The sequence below is a fragment of the Ischnura elegans genome, chromosome 2, assembly GCF_921293095.1.
Source record: "Ischnura elegans chromosome 2, ioIscEleg1.1, whole genome shotgun sequence".
In the NCBI taxonomy this organism is placed as follows: domain Eukaryota; kingdom Metazoa; phylum Arthropoda; class Insecta; order Odonata; family Coenagrionidae; genus Ischnura; species Ischnura elegans.
Window position 1 is genome coordinate 40,892,143 of NC_060247.1, and position 24,745 is coordinate 40,916,887.

Here is a 24,745-nt window from a genome sequence, read left to right on the forward strand (position 1 = left end):
TTTCCTCCTCGCCCCTCCTCCCCTTTCCACTCCCATCTACCCCTCGCGCCTTCCGGGAGTCTCGCGTTCGCGTGTGTTACGTGTGCCTCAAATTACACCGCGGGATTTTACTCACGCTTTTTTCTCCGTCTCCTCTCAAAATCATACGTATTTACTCCTACCTTTTAACTGCCTCCTGCGACCACCAGTAGCGAGCGAGTGAACGGCGGTGGAGACTGTGCGATAACGATCACTCCTTTCCGCACCATACACTTACATAAGGCACGTGGCCATTAATTTCGGAATACTTAGTTAATGCGTAACGTCGTACCGTGGGTTTTAGTGCCTCACCGCAAAGGCGCCTTCACCTGTTCCCTATTTATCTATGCTCTCGGGGGTATGAGGGTGGGTAAATTCCTCGCCTGCTAAGCCAAAGATCGCGGGTTCGAGTCCCAGCTGTGTGGGTTATCCCTGACCAGGGTATGGATTTTCATGTCTTTTCAATTGTTAAATGTTATGAAAACTCCAATCTAAAGGCCAAATAGCGCTGTTTCCAGCGGTGTGACAATAAATTAATAAATGTATTAATCGCCAAATTTCATTGAGAAACATAATTTCTGCCCAATAGTTATCCGACCGATCTTTCATCTAGTATATATTATCTTCTTCATCTACGCTCGACTAATAAAAACTCCTCCGTATAATGAAAAAAACAAGCACGCAGCATATAAGTCGTTTATTATGCGTTAGGATTACCACCAGCTGAGGATGCGAAATCCAAAAGAGTAATAATTCCATAGTTCAGGGCGCGAACCCGCGGAATCTCAGAATTTGTACAATGACATTAATGGTTAAATGTGTAGAGTCATCTTTTAAAAAACACGTTATGTGCATAAAATTTGTGCAGATAGAATTAATGAAGGATAGACAGGTAATATCCTTTAAGGTATTTATGTTCATATGTGCTCATTTCCCAGCTTTGTTAAAAAATATCGACCAATATCATCACCAAACAACTGATCAAGAAGAAAATTATTTGCTTCTAAAAATTCTATAGCATTTCACAAAACTAAATTCATTTGAAATAAAAATTCAATGCGCCATTGTACACCGATATCCTTTCCAAAAAATCGTAGATATGTATATAAAATGTACTGAACATATTTCACACTTTTTTCTAACTTCAAAAACTGGAGATACCTACAGTTTGATTCCGAATCCACTCCCAGTTCTTCGGTCAATTCATAATATTAACAACTCTTTTGTAAAAATCTAGTAAAAATGTATTCGTTTCGCATTTTAACTAAACTAAGATACTGGAATAACTAAACAAGGATACTAGCGGTTTGTTCAAAAAGCGCGGTCTAAATCAGCTAAAATCGTGCGTTGAATTCAACGTAAGTCGAACCTATAGCAAAGCAGCGTTCTGAGTCGTCTTACAAACTTTCAACTTTCCGGAAAATGCGTCCCGCAACGGTCAAGGAAACTCGAATCTCTCACAGCACAGCGTCGCCCGAAAACCTCCAAGAGGTTTAATCACCCGAGGGAGACTGCATAGACAACTGAGGAAAATCTCTTATATGACTCAGATAAGATCATTACTTCATTCCTTGTAGGCAAGGCCCAATAAAGGTACCATTAATCACTGACAATGAAATGTATTTTTTACTGTTTTTGCTATTTAATAAAGACTTCAGACCGGAAATAATATAATCCACCTTTTACTCCGTGTACCTTTCAATATTTCTTTTAAGTAAACACGATGGCCTCTCAGATGGCAAACCAAGCTATTGCGTGTGCTACGTGACCAAAGAAACATTCCGAAGTACCCACGATTCGAGGAAGAAATCATTCACGGAGATAGCTAAGGGAAGTTAAGAGTTTACGGAATCAGCAGGGAGCATAGAGGAAAAATCCGGATCAAACCAAGTCTTAATTTGGCGACCATTAGTAAGATTATGCCGAAATTATATCGGATTGTGATAATACGAGGATGAACCACGAAAACTAAAACTCATTTTTCTCATGGCCTCTCGCCGGAAATCCGGGTGATATGTGGAATAGGAGGAGGGGAGATAATTCTGAACGTTTACTGGAAAAATGCAGCTTGATGCTGCTCGCGACGAATCTCGAACGCAAATAGTTATAGGGAACTTTTGGATTGTAAATGTCTCTACCTTTATTTTAAGCATATCTCATTAAGCATTATTGACTTAGCGGCTTGGGTAAAAAAATATGAAGAGACCCATGTACTTTGATACTGACAAGCATCTTGCCATTTCCCCCTTCCTTGACCCTGCAATTGAGTTTCTTGGTATATCCTTTCTTTTCCCCGAAATCTCTCTTTTCCAATTTTGAAAGTTCATGAACGATGACCTTGCATCACACGTATTCGCTGCGGTTCACTGGGAAATCCACCGATACTGATTTCACGTAGTGCCCATAGTGCCGACGAGAGTATGTTAACATATTTAGCTTTCTTTATTTTGAAAAAAAACCTAGTGTTATATTATTATAAATATTGCTTTCGACGTCAGTTCACGCCTGAATTATTATACCAGCATATGATGAATTATATTATTTCACCTGACAAGCATCGGGTAATATCAGCGTATCTGAGCGCATCAGTCAGTTGCAATGGAGTTACAATAAATTATAACAAATTCATTACCATAATAAACATAAGTTTCAGGTGCAATTGTAGCAATAGTATTCTATATACTGCTTTACTAGCTTAAATTTCTCCTCACTTCTAATTTGGTTACAGATATTTTTATGTAATTTTCTATAATTCAATATATGTAACAGGTAATGAAGGATGTGAAAGAGAAGTAATACACAGGATTGAAGAAATTAGCTAATATGATTAACGAGTGGGGAAACTATATTTGTCTACAATCTTACAATAGGAAATCTGGAAATTAATGATGTTGATGATCGTCATATGGTGGTTGGTTTTGTTCTCGTTCCGAGAAATATATATGTAGTTCATGGCTTACGCTGTATATATCAACTAAAGATTGATCATAGTGTTAAGAATTTTGAAAACTCATGTCTAGAACGTCAGTAAAATTAGTTGAAAAGTTGTACGCTTCCCTTGCTATAACTATATAAAAAATATTTGTTGATAAATTATCGGCACTTCATGCTTTACATTAAAAAATACGTTTTTTCCTATACCACTCAGTAACTTTAATTTAGGAGCCAAGCAATGCCTCTATTTAAAAAAAATAGCAAATGATGTTCAGAAAAAATACTCACATTTCATTTCACTTGGGTGAAATAAAATAAAAATAATAATTCATAGTCATCATGCGTAAAATATTGTCGCCAGCACCCGGCAGACGCTCCACTCCAAACGAGATACAGCTTGTTCATTTGATGGGAAACGATTTGCGAAGTGGCAAAGCATCCACATCACTATTGGTGGGAGGGGCAAGGGCGGTCGGAATCGCATATCCACGCCACGCTCTTTAATTGAGGCCATGGGATGCGGAAGGGGAAGAGGGAGGAGAGGGGGCTGTCGGTGCGTGGGAAGAAGCAGGGAGATGAGATAGCGGCGGGGGCAATGGGATGAGGGGCGGGTGGCGGCCCGGCCAGTGTTTGGATCCGTGGGAAGAAGACTCGCAAAGGGAGTGGTAGGGGTGGCTTGGCTTACTACGGCAGCCACTACACGCTCTGGAAAAGGGGATGGGGGAACAACAAAGGGGGACCCCTCCCCTCTTCGCCCCCCCCCTCTCCTCCGGCGACCCCTGCGGGGGGGCGGCCGTCGGCCGGAGCGTGCACTGACGACGTCGAGCGACGGGCCACGAGCAGTCAGTGTCTCGGCAGCGCTCGCCGCGACAACACGCAAAGATCTCCAGCTCTTCCAGGCACGCCCGTGTGGCCGTCCTCCCACTCCTTCCTTCCGGACAGCACGCGGCGGACACGCGCCCCGCCCACGCCGAGAGCATACGCCGAGTTCATCACGCTCGCTATCTCTTATCCCTCAACTGCGGACTTAGCGTCTGCGGCCGAAGGGTCCTCATCATTCCTCGGGCGATACCGGACTGTTGCCGCGGACGTCGCCCGGACATTAAGGACGCTCTTCAAGTGTGTGTACCTGCGTGTGTCGTCTTGACTTAATTGTTGCCTCCTATCCTAGCGTCGTGCAACAATTGACCGGCGGACTTTGCCGAAGTGCTGCTGATTGTTACGCAGTTTGCGCGTGCCAATTGGGGTTCTCTCCGTACTAATCCGCGCACATTCCTCGACTTGACTGTAGTCCACCCAGGGCGACAATTAGAAGACGGACTTTCTTAGCCGGAGTGCTTCTGCTGCTGATTGTTACGCGGTTCGCGCCAGTAAGGGGTTCTTGGCGCTAAGTTTCGTGCTTTCGCAGACTTCTTCGCCGCTTGCCTTCGAGTAATATTTTTGGTGGACAATCCTCGAAAATAGGGTTCCAGGAGTATTCCCTGTGCGGCGGTGCCGAGACCTGTTCACCGCTGGATACCTCAAGGTACAACCCGCCCCCGCAGCACTATCTGCCGCCGGGGGAGTCGCCGTGGGCCGTGGACGCCGCTAAGCTGTGGGGCGCGCGGGCTTTCGGTGGCGGGGGCGGTGGGGGCGTGTCCCCCTCGTTCCCCGGAAGCCTCCTCCCTCCGCCGCCATACGCGGAGGAGGCGGCGAGGCGCTGGCCCGCACCTCCACCGCACCACGGCGCGGCACCGCGGGGAGGGAGCATAAGCGACAGTGATTGCGACGACGTCTTCTCTGAGGAGTCCTCATCCAAAGACCAGTAAGTTCACACGCTTATTTTCAGCATAGTTGCGAGAGAAAAGAATGAGGAAGTTGCCACAGTTAAAATATGCTGTCTCCCTATGTTTTCTATCCTCTAATGGAACGAAGGTTAGAAAATAGCAGTGCTGAAAATAACTGTAGAAATATTGGAAGTTTAAGTCCTAGTGGGAAACAATTTTGCACCCTCTACTATGTTTAGGAAGGTGTAGGGGAAACATTTGGGGAAGTTTCTTCACTTGAGAACGTCTTTGGGTTATTCCGCTAATTTTTCTTTTCTCTAAATGAAACAGTGGTCTTGAAAATACGCAGGAATATTTTCAAATCCCTGAGTATTTTAATCTAATATGGAAATATAATGCTTTTTAGTTAGTATTCCTGTCAATCTTTGCATTTTTAACTTCGCTGTGAAAGAAAAGAATGCGGAAGTTGTCTCATTTGAAGAATGTTATCATCACATCGTTAACTTTTATCATAACAGAATGGTAGGAAAATGAGACAGAAACTATATAGAATGACGTTCAAAGTCCTGAGTCGCATAAGTAAATAGGTAAGGATTCTTTTATTTCGAATAAGAATGTTTTCCAACGGTGAGAAGGTACGGTAAAGGGCGAAAGTTAATTGAAGTCATGCTATGGACCGATTGACATGAATATATTTTTAGAAAATTTAAACGGAAGATAATTCATATTCAACATAATGATAAAAAATTTTCATAGATTTCTCACTTGCTGTACCGTGGGAAATTTAGTGATATAAATTTCAGAAAACTAACTTGTATCCGATGATGAATTTTGATTTAATCATTTTAAGCGCTTGCTTTGTTACTATCTAATTTTGACGTATTCTTATGGTTTGGGGCAAAGGAAGTCTTTTTAATATTTGAATTACTCTGTGTAAAATGCTGACTGCACTTCCAAAATAGCTTATGCAAATATATTTTAACCTTAGTGTTTCCTTGTTTTCTTCGCAGCTGTTCATCTCCTGGTGAGGCCAACGATAACTGCCACGTGATGAGTCGCAAGAGGAGACGCGGTATCATCGAGAAGAGGAGACGAGATAGGATCAACTGCAGCCTCTCTGAGCTGAGGAGGCTTGTGCCCTCGGCCTTCGAAAAGCAGGGATCCGCCAAGCTCGAGAAGGCTGAAATCCTCCAGCTGACCGTGGACCATCTCAAGATGCTGCACAGCAAAGGTGAGGACGCTATCTGCTTCCTATCAGGATATGCTATGCAAGAGGGTGATTATTTTCATTATTTGACCGCGGATGCAAAAAGGCAAAATTTAGATTTTCCATCGATACAATTTCTACGGGGAGCAACCAATTTTTTCGCTCACCCGATTTTCCTACCTGTGAGCTCGTTCTATTACATTACAAAAAATCATGAAATAATTGGTTTATTTCGAATTCATTGATTTTGCCTTTTTTACAAATTTTTACTTTCAGTTGCATGCAGAAAAGTTTTCAGACCTATCAATCCAGGAGAAAATTGATTTTTTCAATTTGTTGTAATATCTTTGGTTATTTTCAATGACTGTTAAGTCGAGATAAGTGTATACTAAAATTAAAATTATGGAGGTTATGCTTGTTATAACATATAGACAAATTTTCCGACCAACCAAGTCAGTAGAAAATTGATTTTTTCCACGTGTTGAAGCATATTTGGTTGTTTCAAGAAAATTCAATGACTGGCAAGACGAGATAAAGTGTATGTGAAAATTATCATAAGGCAAGTTATGCTTGTTATTACATCTGTTGCCCTCACGCTTATCTCATTTCGGTCGACTCACAGGCTGATAAAACCTTGAGAACACATCTACACGCTATGCAAATATCTACAGCTGTCGACACAAGTCACATAATAAGACGCTTGCGCACGATGCTAAAGTATTTGGTCCGAGGGAAAGAACCAGCTTGAAAAAAAATTTCCAACTCTTTTTTCATGCCACCGGAGAACAATACTCCTTCCCGGGGCAAGTAAAGCACCCCTTTTTCTCCCTCCCCGCACCCTAACACCCTAGTCTGCCCCGCTTCTCTTTTGGTCTCTTTCACCCCTTTCACCTTTCTTCGAACCCTCCTTAGCCGTGCCCTCACCCCTCAGAGCAGGGACATCGAAGCAGTCGCCCCTCGGGCACGTCAGCGACATATCTGCGCAATTCTCCCCGCATCTCTTTCTCTCGTCCACCCTTATGCTTTCTAGCCCCAACCACGCCTTTCCCGTCTTCTTGAACCTGGATTTGTTGTTTTATAATGTGTTGGATCTCTAGTCCTGCTCCTCCTCGCGTAGAGTTTAAAATGGGACAGGAGGCTTCCCCTTTCTTTTGAGTTTTGCATACTAGGTCCGGTGAGAATAATGGTCTGAAGGCTTCATGCGTAAAAATACTTTCCCTTGAATCGTCTGTATTTTTCACGTTTACAACGTCTTGCTCATGGATATAAACTATGGCCCTTAAATAGGTATATACATGTATCAATGATAAATTGTATCTTAAGAATAAAAATGCGCAAGTATCTCAGATTAAAAAAATATTTTACCTTTCAAATTTTCTCTCACAGCAATTAAATATCTATGGGAATCAATAGCTTATCAATTTATAAATATAAGTACTAATTAGTATTTGATATTCATATAGGAATTCACTGTTCAATGTACACATTTTTCCAGCATTTAAGCATTGCGTTTTTTTATTACACCCCACATCAATTTTTATGTTGGCACTGTAAATCAGAAAAAGTCGGCGTTATAAAACAAACAATGGGAATTATTCATTAGACTAAAGTAATCAACACCATAATGCTGTTCGGTTTCCATGAAAACTAGTGGTATGGTTTCAATGTCAAGCGTAAGTAGATTCGGCTTCAGAAGATTCTGAATCCTTTTGGTGGTCATATCAAACAATTAACCCATTTTTTACTCCGAACAAGTCTAATTGTTGTCTGATTTCCCCAGTGAATTGGGAGATAATTTTACATTCGTGGGGTAAATGCTTACTACTTCACAAAATTCTTAACTCTGCTCGGTCGTGAAGATTTACCAGCCCTTTTCTTCTCTCGGTGAAAAATAAAATCGTAAGATTTATGATTATCATTTATTCAACCAGAATATATACGGGAATAAATTGCTGGTTGCTGAATGGGCGTGAATTATCGGCGAATCAAATCAACCAGAAAGGCGAAACACACATATCAGGTCCACCCATAAAGGTGATTTCCTCACGGATGGAAATAATATCGGACTGGTAGTGTCAGTAGCTCACACACACCCTTTTTGCGTGAATCCGTTCCCCCTTGGCACATGGGTGGGTACTTGTTGCCACTAGCTTATTGAGTTGAGATGAAACAGGAAGTAGTTGTGCAATAGTCTCTCCCTACACATATGAATAAGCGGTGTGGGGATATGGCGTAGGGGAATGAGCTCATGGCAACGGGGGAGGAGAGAAAGGGTACTCAGAGAGGGGAAGGGTTGGAGAAGATTGCCTCCTCTCGCCGGAAGGAACCGGAAGAAGAGAGAGAGAGAAGACAAGAAAGAAATTTTGGGATAGGGCGACTGGTCCATGGGGGAGGGGTTTTCCTAGCTGAGGATGAGAACGAAGGGGGAAAGGAGGCAAGGGTTCACAAAAGGATCGAAAAAAGATTAAAGGGTGGGGTGGTGAAGGGGGGAATTTTGAAGGAGGGGGAGGGTTGGTACTTCTCCCTCTCTCTCTCTCTTGGTTTATGTTTGGAGGGTGGGGTGGCCGTGGGAAGGTATGATGAGAGGGGAGGGCGCAGGTGATGGGGTGCAGAGGAGAACAGAAGGTAGCCTCAGTCACGCCGACACTTTAAAAAGGGTTCTTTAAAAAAGTAGATATGAGAGTATTTCAAGGGTATGATCGGAGATTTGGAATTAGTCTATGGCATACTCAACTTCAACGGTGTGTTCAACTGTCTTTGGCGAGATATGGTGCTACAGCACGCTGAATAATTATAAAACTTATTGTAATTTCCACTGGTTAATTAATAATAACAACAACGCGTTTCGATGCTTAGCATCATTATCAGGTTAAATACAAATAACAAGCGTTTAATTATAATTTTATGTATTTTATTTATTTATTATTATTTTACCCGTTTACTATTAAATCATTGGACAATGCAATAAGTTTTATAATATTTTTTTCAATGATGTTACCACCTTAAAGGGAGGATGGTGATATTAAGTGGAACTGTGAAACAGAAAAAAATATTCACAAATTCACATGCTCCACAGTTTTTTTAATGGTCTAAACCTGGTTTCGGCATAATAAAATATATCATTCTCAAAGGCGAGAATAGCATATTGGAACATTTGTGTTTCTGTGATTATGTTTCAACGATGTGCATATCATGTAGTATTCAACTCCCTACTCTTCATACTATTTGGATGCAAAATGTTATTGGTCTTCAATGAATAAACTGCCGCACAAGCATTTGTGCTTTCCATCTTACAACATCAGATATTTCAAAAACACTGAAGCTGCGAATAGCAAATATTAAAAAATGATAAAGATATAAATTGCGTTCGTTGTTTCACTATAAAAGTAAAGATCTAAGTCTTCATAAAATTGGCAACATTATTATATCTCTCCATTTCAATATAGTAGTCGAGGAGCCAAATAACTTTGTAGGCTCCATAACCAACTGCATTTGATACTACATACAGAATAGAAATTCTACCATAGTTTCCTTTGGGGAAAAAAACGATAAAATCGCGAAATTTCAAGCTCAATGGAAAAGTGGGTGAGCTGTCTTATCTCTTCCTTCATCACTAAATGCCTCAACTTCCCGGAAATAAGTCTTTTAATGACCACGAAAAACGCAAAAGGCGTCCACATGTTTCTAAACGTTTATGCTATGTCATTATTTGCTAAAATTTCAACTTATTAAACAATCCATTAACATAGACTTCTCTTCATCCTCTCCCATTAGGTACGGACGCCCTCTCCAGAGACCCGCACAAGTTCGCCATGGACTACCACGGCTTGGGCTTCCGGGAGTGCGCCGCCGAGGTGGCCCGCTACCTCGTCACCGTGGAAGGCCTCGACGTGCAGGACCCACTGCGTCTACGCCTCATGTCGCACTTGCAGTGCTTCGCCGCCCAGAGGGACCTCTCCGCCACCCCCGGCTCCACCGCCGCCTCCGCCTCGGCCGCCTACCCTCCCGCCCCGCCGCCACCGGCATGGGGATTTGCCGCCCCGCCCCACAACACCTACCAATCTCACCCACCCCCACCCCCTCCGCCCCCACCACCCCCGACCTCTACCTCCTCCTCCTTGAGCACCCCCTCCGCCATGGCTCCACTCATAGACGCCTTCGGGGTGCTGGACCCGCTCTCCTCCCCGGCCACTACCACAGTGTCACCCGCCACCTCCGGGTCGGTTCGGTACCCTACCGCCTCGGGTCACCCGTCGGCATTCATGCCCTCCGGAGGAGGTCAGCAGCACCACTACGCAGGTCACCCGGAGGCATCCTCGCCCCCGACCTCCGCCGCCAGCCATCAGCAGTCATCGTCGGCGCCAACCACGTCGCCTTCCACAGCCTCCAACGCCCCCTACCACACAAACCTCTCCGCCCCCACGCACCCCGGGTACCACCACGGGCACCACGCCTCCCTGCACCACGGGTCGCCTTCCTCCGCGCCCCCGGTATCCTCCGCCCAGCCCTTCCCCTCCCCCGGCAGCCAGATGAAGCCGTATAGGCCGTGGGGGGCAGAGGTCGCGTATTAAGCGACGCACCTGCAACTATTTCCGCCGTATTTGCAGACAGGAAATGTCTTTGGCTGTGATTTTCCCCTGCTATCTGCAACGCAGGGGGCGATCGCTGGAAAATTAGAAGGACCCAATAGTGTGGGCTTTCAGTTGAAACAAGTGCGTCAAGTCGACTATGTGACATAATGATCGAGCAATAACTCGGTCAAAGGTATTTTCGTGTGCTGAACGCAACGATCAGTATTAGTGGTACATTTGTGCAAATGATATAGTCAAAGCCTTGAACTTAATTCACCAGATTCGACTTTTGATGACGTATACAGATTATTTTATGAAAAAACTTGATAAGTATCATATAGACAACAATTTTTAGTGATATAGAGTATATTTTGCGACACCCATGTCGTATCCGCAAATTACAACGGAAAATCTCACCGGCGTCGCTAAACTAACTAAGGTTATTGAGGTGAGATTAGCGGAAATATTTGGTATTTCCGATCTATATTGAAATATTTTCTCACCAGATGGCGGGTCATGAACAATAATCACGCAATGTGATCGAAAGTTAGAGGAGCGTGGCCGGTAATTGTGGTTTTACTCCGATGACGGGCGTTGAAATCACCAACGCTTAAGAACACACTCAGCGCAAAAGATTGCGCAAGCATGAACTAGTCCAAGCTCAATGTGCCGGGTTTTTTAAATGATTATTTATTTTTTTTTACAAGATACCGTGGCCAAAGAATTTTAAAAGCTTTATTTTTTTCTTTTTACATATTTATGAAAAATATTTTATTTTTGAAAGTTATATACTGATCATCAAAAATTATTCTGTGGCCTAATATGAAATGTTAATATTTTGATAACTTTTGCAGCCTATTGGCGGATTTCCGGGTATTTGTCATCAATGGAGTGCATTTTATAGTGATGAGACTGTACATAAGAATGTACTAGAACTCTACAGGGAAATATTTATTTGCAGAAAAAGTTTAACTACTGTGAATGAAATGCCTTGAAGTGTGCCTGTAAATGTTTTCACAAGCTGTAACCTCGTATGCATCAAATGACTTATACACCCGAGTGCCTTATGGAATGATGAAGTTCCATTATTTAATTAAATTTTGGAGCTTGTGTAGCAGCAAAGTTCATGATTGATGTAAATCGTCATCAATACAATTTTGGCTCTTGCAAGAGTCCAAATTGAATGTTCATATGGCCCTGTTGTTCAGTGGGCTCTCATTTTATAATTACCTTTACAATCTATGTCACCCAAATATTTTGGTCCTATTTTACCAGCTTCGGAGTAATAAAAAATGATCTCAAAAATATATTTTATGTCGATGTGATCTCAATATTTAAAGTCATAAAAAATCAAATAAATCCATGTACAAATCTTAATCAAGCTTATTTACTTTCCTAGAAGCCCTATTCCATTAAAACTAATGAGTGAGAAACACCTGGGACTGAGTAAGAAATAAAACATTTTGAATATCATAATCTTACCAATAATAATCAGGTGAAAGACAATCATTAAACAAGTACACAGTACAGCAACCTAAAGCTTGGGATAACATTGGAACACAAAAATTCAATATTTATATCGAAAATTGATACATGGTAAATTATATTACAGTAAATGGATTTTATTAAAATAGTGATACTTCTCCTTCTTCATGAATACTAAATTCAATTTATTAAAAATCTAAATATATATACATAAATCCCTACTTTATCGATGCCATCAGCCAGTTATCGTTTTTCCCTTACAAGGCAAGATCAAAGAGGTTACGGGGTACGTGATTTGGAAGTATTTCCATTTAATTATCGGTCCCATTTGCAGGAACCGAAAAGTTCTCTTGTTTTTATTTCCCTTGAATATTGCAAATAACCTGCCTGCTTCAATGGAGAATTTCTCGCGATGAACTTGAGGGAGGCAATCCTTTTACATGGGCCTGCCTGCAACGTGACGAAAAGTCTTCATTCGAATCCGAACCTGGAACCTTGCAGCCCTCTTCCCACCGGGCTGCCTCGATTACCAATTAATTTTTATTTATTTTTTTCCAATTTCCTCGTAAGCAACATGTAACGGCCTTTAAAACGGAGGTTTCAACATTAACAATGTACCACACAAACATCCACGCCCTGGATAGGGACCACCCACCCAGGCGGGACTCGAACCCAAGACCTTAGGTTTGGCCGACGACCCCACCGCCACCGAGGCCGGCATTTTAAGGGCATCGTTGAAAATTTCACGGAAATGACGTTTACCACATTGTTTCTAGGGCAAAGCCTTAGTACTAAGAAGACCCATCCTCCCGTTTGGCTGTCCTTTCTTTACTACGAACTAGTTTAAAACTTACGCTTAAATTATGCGTACGCTGTCGTGTTAAAAAGAGTAAATGGTTGCTACATTTATATTGTAGACCATTTTCAACGTTTCCCTTAATCTCACATTTGAAAATTAACATGAATGTATAGGAAAAAATAAACTCTGCATACCCTGAAATTTTCAATTGGTAAATTGATAAAAAAATCGAGTTGTAAATTGACTGAGACAGGAGAGATGCAGCGGAGAGAATGTATAGATGTTGGTCGAAGGAATCAAGACAGTATTTTCACAAGTTTTACTTTGACACTGCACGTTACAACCTAGTTTCATTGCCTGGTAAGTACCTGATCGGTGGCGTAACTAGGCATATGCTTTGGGGGAATGGGATAGTCAGGGACGGCGAGGGTTTTTTTTTTTTGAAAAATCACATGCCTGGAAATACATTTTTATATAATTTTGACACTAAAGATTTAACTTGAAGCAGATGCAGTTATTGCACGTCATAACTAGACAATGTTTTTAAATATATTTTTTTATTTCTCTGAGGCTTTGGGGGAGGGATCTATCCCCTCATCCCCCCATAGTTACGCCACTGTATCTGATAAAAACACCTTCTACGTGTTGAAAGGCATAGTCCCAACGTAAAACTCGTTGAAAAAGGTGCGATCTTATTTTCTTCAACCAAAAAGTTGTAAATGATGATTATGATAAAATTGTAAGTAGAATTGGGCATAACAACATTTCCACTGAGTTTTTATTGTGACACTACGCGTTTTGTTATCTGTAGCAACGAAATGCGTAGTGTCAAAATAAAAACTCAGAGGAAATATTGCAATGTCCAATTTTACTTATATTAAGAACTTCCAACACATCGCACCTAACATCATACGAGATATGATTACAATGGCTATTTAAAAAATAAAACAAAATACGAATGGCGGAGAGAGTAGTACATTCTCTTAACGAAACATTGCTTTTCAGATCCATGCCGCAGTAATATTCTTTGGCCTTATCTATGTAGCTGAGTTTTCCCACCGACTTACCTTCCTCGGTCACTCTACACCTTCCGTGGTGGAACCCACGACTCTTATCTCAACTCCCCGCTGTCCTCGGCACCGCTAAGTCAACCAGAGACCCTCCCCATGAGTGCGCTAATCCCGCGATTGCCTTTGGCCCCGACTCGACTCAAATCCCAGCCACGTGTGCTTAAGCAGCCGTGCTGGCGACAGTGGACGCTCGGCTTTCCAGAATGGAGTGAAAAAGGAGGTGATTTAATGGGTGGGGAAGTCCCTAGAAACGTCACAGACTTGGGTCTTCCCCATTCTCCTACCCAATCGCAGGGAATTCCCCGAGAGGCGCAGATGCGAGCTGAAATTTGCATCCTACGGCTTAGCGCCCCTGGCCTTTCGTCAAAAGCTTCGGAATATTGTTATTCATGCGTTAATCCCGCTTGGACGCTGGGGAAAGTTTAAAAAAAGGAGTTCTCCAAGCTTCCTAAAAGAAACATTTCCCACCGACGAACAGTGAGGAGTATTTACAAATGGAAACAATGCTTCAACCCTTCCCGTTTCTTTGCCTTCGAATTTCCCCACGGGTTAAAAAAAACATACCCTCGAGAGCAAACCATATGCTAAAGAGCGCGGTTGACAACGTTCCCTTCCTTAAAGTTGGCGTTATTCCCATATGAAATTGGAAAACGGTTCTGCTTCCTGTCCTGGATGGTGCTAAGTTATTGATTTCGAGTAAACATAAGCCCGGAAACGTATTGGCCTCTTTAATTTGTCCTTTTCAATTGAAATAGCCAATTTTAATAGGATATTATTAGTGATTATTTAATTTGCATTGGGTACGATAATTTAAGAGTAAGTTCCTCAGCGATAGGTTAAGTTCTTCAACAGGAACAAAGGAATTTTATCTTCGAATTTCCGTCGAAAAATAATCTGTTATAATTAATTTCAAATTTTTTACCGAAGTCTCAACAATCAAAATGTTATTTTTGATCTATATTAATTTTATTCATATTAAGATAATATTCTTTCAGGTTGTAAGGGCTATTTATTTCCCTTCTACAACAGGTTGCCCGAATAGAGTAGAGAGAGATGGGCTTTATGGCGAACTGATGAAGAGAGATCAAAGAAATAATTAGGATTAAGTGTTTCATCGCATGCGACTCTAACCTAATTGACCTTCAGCATGAACTATCTACAAATAAAATTTCCCGTGTCCTTAATCCTTGGTCTAATTCATTAGTTTCTTTGCTAAAGGTTTTTTTCTCTTTAATAAGGCCATTGCCAATTATACAGATGTTACCTACTCTTTATACTTTTTCGTTGGATATATTTTAATGTAAAAGTATAACTTCGATTTGAAGTTCCAAGTCACATATCTTAAACGGAAGAATTCGGTCGTACACCTTGGGACCTTGGAATAATTTATTTGTCTCTTACATTATACAAATTAGTTCTCTTTTTTATTCCTTACTTTAGGTGACGTATCTACCACTTGAAGAATTCTTGGCATAGTAGCGCGCTCCAAAATAGATGCCAATTCAAGAGAAACTAAATTTGTCTCTCAAAATATATTTGCGAAATAGCGACAAGCGAAGCAACTTGATTGCTATTGCCGAAGAAACACAACAATTTACATTCCTAAAAGTTGATCATCGAAAATTGGAGTTCGACGAAAGTGGTCGGCGATCGGTTCAGAATTCGATTTTCGATTCCGTTTTCGACGTCGAAGTCCCACGATGGCTGCTCGCCCAGTTGTACCAAAAGGTCGATATTTGCATATGTGCATTTATTGCATGGGCTTAGTTTAGCTTCGCTAATTTTCTCGAAAATTCGAAAACGACCGCACCAATTGATTCTCCCTTTTTCAGACATGTTACGCGCTAATTATTTTTTTATGAAATCTGTCTCTGACGCATGGGTACTAGAATGCAACATTAATAGCTCCCTACTGTATAAGAGGTCACGGGTTCAAGTCCCGCCTAGGTTGCCCCTACTCAGGGCATGGTTGTTCGTGTAGTTGTTGAATGAGCCCCGATATACACGGCCATTATTTGCTGTTTTCGATGGCATGGGAGTAAATAAAAAAATAAACTAGCCTTTAGTAAAATAAATTAGTGCATTTAATTCAAAATTCCTAACTTCCTATTGCTTTACCTCCTACCTTTAGCCATTCCTTTTCTATTATAAGAGGACGCAGACTACTAATGTACCCTAATTCTTTGAAATAATCTAGCCTCTAGGGTATTTACTTCAAAAGTCATGATTTCCGATTCCTTTATAGCTCCGATTACTTCACATGGTGAATGAGGCTTCCTTTAAAAGATATGCATCGGCTAATATGTTCAGCGAAGCGGATAAGATTGCGAAGTTAGAAGAGGGCGGAGAAAGCGAAAGTATGGAAGGAGACGCGGACTTTCAAGTTCCGACGGAGACGGTGAGAGATAGCGAAAAGAAGGAAAGTTAGGGAGGGCTCCCACAGGGAGAGACGTAAGTGACTGCTCGTGGGGAACAGAACAAAAAAAAGACATAGGGGCGAATCGAACGAGTGCGGAGTGGGGATGGAGAGTAAAAGACAACCCCATGCACGTTTATCGGGGTAAGGGAATTGGGGGAGAGGGAGGGTAAGGTGAGGCAAGAGGAGAGTTTTTGAGGGAATGAGGTGAGCGATGCGTGCTGTTTGGCCAGTCAGCTGCTGGTGTGACGCAAGGGCGAGTTCTGAGGACAGAATGGACGCGAGGAGCATCCATGCATCTTTTCATTGAAGGAAGACAAGAGGGTGGGAGACTAGGGTGGAGGATATGCCGAGGAGTGAAGGACCATCTCACGGGGGGTAATTTAAGGGGGTCGGATGAAGTTACACGCCCTTCAGGTTGGACAAAGGGCTTTTTCGAACCTCTTCCAAGTAATTCGGACGCTGAGTCCGATGGATCACTGATCAAACCCCGTCCTTTCGCAGTAGCAAGACGTCGTATTGGTATAACTAGGAAGAAACTGCTATTCACCTGATAGTAATTAATGACTGAAGATCAGTCAATAACTAAACTACTGTATTGACCCATAACATTTGAATTCGATAAATCATCTCTCTTTCTCCATAGCAAGGTCGGAATCCAAAAACTCCCACAGCCGCGAAAAAAAACTAATTTTGTAGTGTAGTTTTTAAAGAGCATACACGAATTTTATCGCGTGAAAAATATAAAGCTCACGAATAAGGAACAAGGTGGTGTTGTCGAAAATGTCAAAAAACGTGACAACTACGACACCCGATAGTGAAATTAAACTACAAAAACTTTTCTTTTACTAATGTTATTTTTACCTTCTCTGAAAGGTGAATAATTCGTTAGATATAGAGATTAGTAGGAAAATTGCAAATTTATAAAAATCGTAGGCATTTGAGTAGAATAATTTTCATTGCAAATGAGATTGCGAAGATATAATTGACACGTTATAATACATATATTTAGAACTCGAAAACGTAGTTTGAGTGGTATATATTTGATCTTTGGCCTAAAATTTAAAAAAACTATTTTTTTACTCATTCATATGCGTCGTTTTCACTCTGTAATTGCAACTATAACTCATAAACATAAGTCTTCAAAACTTATAATCAACCTCGACAATATTCTTCCCTTATCAGTTTAAATGCGATCTAATATTTGCGTGACTCTGTTAAGAAAAAATCGTATGCATAAGTCAATTTAATAAGACAACACATAGAAGACTTAAAGATGAAATCTTCATCTGGAATTTAAGATAAAGGGTAATTTTCCACGGAGAGTTTAACGTCTGAATAAAAATGTTTAGTGGAAATCAAGTCACGAAAATGTCCATTCGTTTCGAAACTTAATAGTCCGCATTGTTTACTCCGTGTAGTTGAAGATATCTCATTGCCTACGCATAGCTTTGGGCAACCACTTTTGAGATCAGTAGTCGTTATAGTTTAGACCCAATTCTGGGGAGCCCATCGTTTCATAACAATTCAACATTCGCGTGTTAAATACAGAAATGGATTCAATTTAAAATTTAATATATAGGGGTTTAATTACCTGAATTATTATGACCATAAAAATGATAAACGGGTAAAAAACACTCTTAATTACGAATGACATGACAAGGAAATTTTTGAAAAATGAAGACCTCTCTTATTTCCCCAATCAGCTATTTCATAGGAACTTTTCCCCTAGCTTTACCTTATCTTTATCCTTTTATCTCAGTTACCTTACAAAATTCCTCACTAAATTATATAAATTACTCAATTTATTTACTTGATTCTTGTTTTCGATCGTTGCTGCAAGTTCATGGAAAAGAAATTCTTCGATGTATTAAAAATATTCTGAGGGAGAAATTGTTCCAAAAGAGTTTACATTTTTATTTTAACGAGTGAAATAATTACGTCTGTGAGTAAAAACCTAAATCACTGTGATAATTTTAAATTACAATAATGGGAACTTCCCTCAATCATTTTTGACGCATAAGTAGAATTTTTCTTCCTGCAGGACTCCTTCAATTTTCCTCACTTAGAAGAATATTGCGGCATAAATTCATCCGCCAAAATATGAAAGTGTTGAATCATAGGTAAAGGCCTCTTTTTCTCTATATATGTAATAAAATTGAACGTCCAAATTCAATTTTTTTCTACAGAAAGAAATAATTTAGGAAACCAATTCCTTCCCAGGCGTGCTTCTCCTTATTGTTGTCCTCGGCTGCAGTTGAGGATACCTGATTGCTCACGCATAAATTTGGGAAACCTCTTTTGGGCTCAGTAATCGGTTCTGACCCACTTCCAAGGGCCACTCTTACTTAGGAGGATACGGGTCCACGGCTGACTTATCGGGTCCGACGGAGGAATAGAAAGGCAAAACTGGAGCCCTCCTCTCCTCACACCCTTTGGGAATGAATGTCTTGGGAGTCAACAAGTGCAGGGGCGAGCCATTCCTTTGGACCGGGCGCCGCAGACACGCGACTATGCATGAGGCACGTCCGTGAGCGAGGCACGTGAGTGAAGGCCTCCTCTGGATCTGGAGGCGAGCGCGTGTCTGCTGCCGTGCCGGCTACGCGTGGGAAAATAAGGGAACGCTTCCTTGGCGGCGGTCCTCTCTCTAACGGCACTTGGTAGTCGTAGGGACTGAGGGGGTTGAAAGGATCTTTTTTTTTGGTCCCTCCCTCCCCGAGGCCTGCATCCCTCCCCCATTACTCCACCTCATCCCTTTCACCTTCCCCTCGTGAACCTTGCAAAATGGACCCCTGCTCTACTCATTCTCACTGAGTCGGGATGTGATAGGAAGAGTCTGGTATGGAGGCTACAGGGTTACCTCCAGTCATGGGTTCTACTCGGGACAGTGGCGGTGGGTTTTCCGAGGTTCCCCAAAACATGATAAAATATGTTATAGAAATGGTAATTTCCACTTGAAATTGATATAGAATGTCGAAACCGTGGTCGGCAGTGGAGTTTTATATTAAAGTGTGGTAATCCCATTAGTAGTTTTATATTTTATCATAGAGATATCGCAATTCCACCAAGTCAAGCCTAAAACGATTTCGTATATTTCTCAAAACCTTTTTTTTGCTGTATTTACTCAATCGTCATCTTATCTCATTTTTAAGTCTAAATGCTCTCAATTATATATCGCCATCACTACATTAGCATGTCCATCCCCTAGGTTATATAAAAGTTATATCATTTAAATATCATTTTGGACATTTGGATAAAATTTGATAGCACTCCAAATGATTAAATGCCAAAAAGCTAATTGAATTTTTTCCTTTCTTCACTGTTTTTTTCTTTGTTAGTGTTTATATTGTTATTCTGTTCCGTCTCAATCATGTTTTTTTTTAATTTTCACTATAATTTGGCGTCAAGGCTGTGTTTGAAAAATGATTTACATGAAAAATGATTTACATAAATCTTTTTTTTTAAATCATAAAATCAAGACGTGAGCAAAGTTTCACACAAAATTTACGTCATCAAGAAGACGGTCCAGCCTCCCTTAACTAATTCAATGTTGTTTCCTAGTTACATCAAAAATATATACATTTTCAACAATATTCAGGAAATATTTAAACTACGTTCCTTTTGTGCGGTATAGTTTAATAGAGAAATATGTTGCTACCACAACAATTATTAAGGCCATTTTACACGGTACACGGAATTGCGCAATCTGACGTAAGTGCGAAGGCGCAATCAAAATTGCGTCGCGTAAAGCGGTGAATTGCTAGAACACATGCGAGAATGCGTGGATGCGAGACAGCAAAATAGCCCCTGTTCTAATTTCGTTCATGCATTCGCGCAATTCCACGCCATTTTAGAAATTAATGCAGGTCTAACCTCCGAAATTCCGTGCCCCGTGCAAAACGGCCTTTATAGAGTAGAAAATGTTCACTTTTTAAAAAATGAGAATTCTTGAAATTTAATTTTTCCCAGAAGCAGCTCTGGGTAAGAAAGGGTTAACTCCCTCATTCCGCTTCGGAGGGAAAACCCACCCTTGACCGATCGACCCCTCCTCCTTCCACATGATCCTTCGCAACGCTCAGACCCCTCCCCCCCCCTCCGCTCCGTTAATCCCCCCCCTCGCCGTGCTCACGTCCAAGATAATTCGCCTCCCCTCCTCACCCAGTTGAAAATCCTCGCCACCGCAGCAACGGCATCCTTCCTGTGCTTTCTCCTGCAAACCCTTTCACTCTCCCTGCGTGCCGTTCCTTGCGCACCCTTTTTTACTCGCTCACCCTAGAGGTCTTAAAAACTGATCCCTTCTAGAAAGCGTCCGGCCGATGTGCTATGTATCGATGCACATTCACGGGACCCACTATTTCCTTGCAAAAGGCTGAGATCCATGAATTAGAGGCAAATCAAATGGAATAAAATCACACAAAATAAAAATAAATATCTATCCCTACATGTTAATAATGACGTGAGGTTAATATATATTTCACTGTTTTAAATAATTTGAACTATTTTATACATGAAGAGGCCTATGTATTTTTTGAGACCTAGATAACTGTAGACAGAGACGAGTAGGAGATAACGAATGTTCGAGAGAGTTTGCGAAAAATGACAAACTCAATTTCCAACGATTATTACTCCCATGAAGTGATATTTTTATAAAAATAGTATTATCAAGTTCATCGCATCTTTATGATATTGCTCCATAAGTATTCTCCATTTGTTTTTTTCACAGGAACTTGTTAAAAATGTTCCAAATCTAAAAGCCTAGTTACCATCACATTAAGATCATCAAAAATGCCATCTCTGTACCTAAAAAAATGAATGGAGGAAAATTATTAAATTTTGCGCTATGGCCAATGGAATAACTGGACCCGTTTGATTTCACCCATGTACCAGATTACGTCAGGGCCCTCTGTATTCAGATGTAATGTACACATTACGACTATCATTCTCCATATCATACATCTTCAACCCACGAGATATATTTTAGGGTGGCAGTGGAACTGATTAACTATGGAAATACATTGTTATTCGTGAAAAAACATATTTAAAACACCGTAGCAAATGCTTTTCTTCAATCCGATTTCCACCTTGCCATTATTACTAAGCCCTTGCAGTTTTGTTTTCGATAAGATAAAAGTCAATTTTAGGTAAAGAAAGAAATTTAAAAACTCATAACATCAATACTCTTTTTAAAGACGAATTCTCAAATGTTTCGTGTTTTACAATTTTTGCTTGGCTGTAGATATGCGGAATAGAAGAGCTGTAATTGTATTTTTTTTCTTCACAAATTCAATCCTTACTCCGATTTCTTAAAATAAAAATTTGGCCATGGACAACACATTAAAGTTTTCCACATCTGAAAAAAAATCTAATTTTATGCGGAGATTAAAGTTTAGAAAGGTTTCTGAACCTACGCTTTAAGATTGGTTCAACCGAGTCCAACGGCATAGAGAGCGCATTCAAAGATATGGGTAAACAACACAACACGTCACGTAAACATGAGAAGGCGACGACGGAGTTCACAACCGCAAAAACCACCTCTCCTCCCTCTTCCTCCTTTTCTTCCACGCGAACAGATCGCAAGCAGTTCTCCTCCTTCCCTCTTTTCGACTACGGAGACACTCGAGAGAATGCACGTCCATTGTTATCCGATACACCGGCTCGCTCCACCCATCACTCTACATCCCCAAGCCCGCTTATCTCTCCCTCTCCTATCTTGCGATAAGGCCCATGGAAAAAACACAACAACAACATGCCCGCGGAGCAACAGGTCACGACCAGCGCATTCATTCATTAAAATTAGCCCATTGATTCAATTTTTACGTTACTTTGATAACCATCAATCCGAAGAGAGATTAACGGTATCTTAGGAAATTTGATGAAATTATTGGGTTGTAAACTTAGTAATGCGTGGAATACCATTTTAAATAAAATATAATTTAGAGCTATTTCAATTTTATCCGAAGTTCCAAGATCCTTCCGGCCACTGAGAAGTAACCTGATTGTTGTGACCGTTTATGGATACGTCTAAACGGTTTTAATTCACTCAAACTAACTCACTCACCCTGAAGACGAAGTAGCATGGAAGCGTTGGTGATATTCAGTGTTTCAGGAGGACTATGCAATACTTCATCTACATCTACACTATACCCTGTGAGCAGGTGATGATTAATCACCACCACACCACATGGTCCAAAAAACGTTACACATACTAACAAATTTTACTACCACATTCTTCTAAAGGCAAAACTTGTGAATTACTCATTAAGGTTATCTGCCAATAGAGCTAGAAAACACAGAACATGTTGTTAGAAATAAGAGGAATTCAGAAACATGCATTAAGGTATACATACATAAGTTAGTAGGCTACGCTAAAAGTCATCTAATATACTTTTGAGTTCAAACGCTGCCGTTATAATCACTCATTAATTATGGAAAAAAACGTTCTGAATCTCAAGGAGGTTGTAGGGTGAGACAATTTTTATCTCAAAATGTTTGAGATTAAGATTGTCTCACCGTAATCGTATTTTTATACTCGCTCAATGCTCCCGTTTGATTAAGCTAAATTATTAATTGTTTCAGACAACTATAGTCGCACATTTTCGTCCAAAATTTTTTATTTATTGTCCTTAAAATACAAAGTATTTATTAAAATGTCGAAAAGGCTGGATACCCAAGAAAAACTATGCCATGGTTACTGCAAAGTCCATCTAAAAATGTTTGCGTTGCCATAGCTACTAAGCTGTTTTTATGGACCCCTTTTTTATGGATAAAAATGCTTAAAATTGTCTCCCCTACCATGTCCTCAAGTACTGAAAATTCCTCCTGAAACACGGTCTATAAAGTTTTAACCCGTTAGAAATTCTGGGAAGACTTTCGCCATCTTTATTTTCTGGGTATAAATTTGCTGTAGATGAGGATACAATTTATAGGCTTGGTCCGTTAGGTTTTATTTTTTCAAAATTTCCCTTCAATCTTACGCTAAATTATTCAAGCATCCTTAAGTTATCGCTCCAATTGTTTTTGTAATCTTAGCAGTTATGACAGCAATTGGAGGATAATACTTAACAATTAATAAAAAATTCCTTAGGATGCTCAAATACAGGATCGAAACGGTGGTAAAAGTTGATGAATAATTACAATCTAATGACCAAGTTTCAAACACTCCTCCACAGCATTAAAAAAAACAGTGGTCACGGTCTAAAACATAATTAATATGTACTTCGATAGGTATTCTTACATCATTTCTCTTCTCTAATGCTTTTTATACTAACGCTGTTCTTATCAGGCGCGCAGCAAGAAATTAAGGTTTGGGGGGTGTATGCGCAAGTAAAACTGAACCATTTACCTTAAAAATTTTCTGGGGGAGGGTTGGAGGATATGTAATACCAGCTAGGGTAAACGGAAGGTTTAGGAGGCCTCCCCCAGAAAATTTTTAAGGTAAATGGTTCCAAATGGTGAGTTTTACGACTTTCTGAGGGATATTTTATTGATCTTAAACGATTCTATAAGTAATATTTATCCAATTAAGTAAAATGGATTAAATTTAAAATTTTCTGAGCTCTGAGGGGGGTTTATCCATGAGAATAAAATAAAATGGTAAACTTCCGCACAATTTTATTTACAAAACACCGACCCGGTTTCGACACGTAGTGTCATTATCAAGGTGGGTGAACTGAGTGAACAGCTAGGTCATAATAATCTTAGGATTCTTGACTATTGATGATGATGAACATTAAAGTAGTAATCTTAACAGTAATGATTTTCCAGCAAAACGTACTCAATTAGATGTCCAAACATCTCTCCTCAAGAAAATTCCACTGGAAAAAGAATTAGCGACGAAATTATGACGCGTCAACCTGATGGCAGCAGTCGATAAAAAAAAGAACTCAGTCAGCCGAGCACAGTGGGCGCGGGCTGCTCATTTTCCGCGCGACGCCGTGTGACGCAATTGAATCCGAAATTGGACTTCAATGCAATGCGCACGCACACCACGGCGGATGTCACTTTTCTCCGGAAGGAACAAGGGAGGGGCCGAGGATAGAACCCGTTCCTCATGCGAGGGGAAAAGGGTCCGGCCCCTCATTCGTAGGAAAAAGGGGGAGAGAGAGAGTAGGAAACAGGGATTGCGATGAAGTGGGCCAAGGGGATTGCAAAGAAAGGATACTATGGGGAAGAGGAGAAGGAGGAGGTGGGGATAGAAAAGGAGGCAGGTATTGCGATAGAGAGGAGGAGAAAAGAGGGGGAAATATCGGGCTGTATCGGATAACGGGCTAGGGTGGTGAGGAGATGCAGTGGGGTGTGGAGAGAAAGAGAGATAGAGAATAAGTACAAGAAAGGCAGCGGCAAGAATGAAGGAAGAATAATTGCCCACCATTTTCGAGAGGGGTTCGAAAAAGGGGGAGCGTGCAAGGAGAGAAAGAGAGGGTGCCTCACATTATGGAGAAAGACAGAGAGAGAAGAAGCTGGGAGATTTTTTGCTCGT

General features: G+C 40.9%; 1 protein-coding gene across 1 annotated transcript; it reads left to right on the forward strand.

The window, feature by feature from the left end:
• Positions 1 to 4,343: 4,343 nt before the first annotated feature.
• On the forward strand, positions 4,344 to 10,496 carry LOC124174214 (hairy/enhancer-of-split related with YRPW motif protein 1; the record flags this gene model as incomplete). The annotated part of the gene is made up of 3 exons (XM_046553309.1): positions 4,344 to 4,756; positions 5,729 to 5,949; positions 9,700 to 10,496. Coding segments are annotated over 3 exons (1,431 nt in total), but the record flags the coding sequence as incomplete, so codon positions are not given.
• Between the last annotated feature and the right edge of the window lie 14,249 nt (positions 10,497 to 24,745).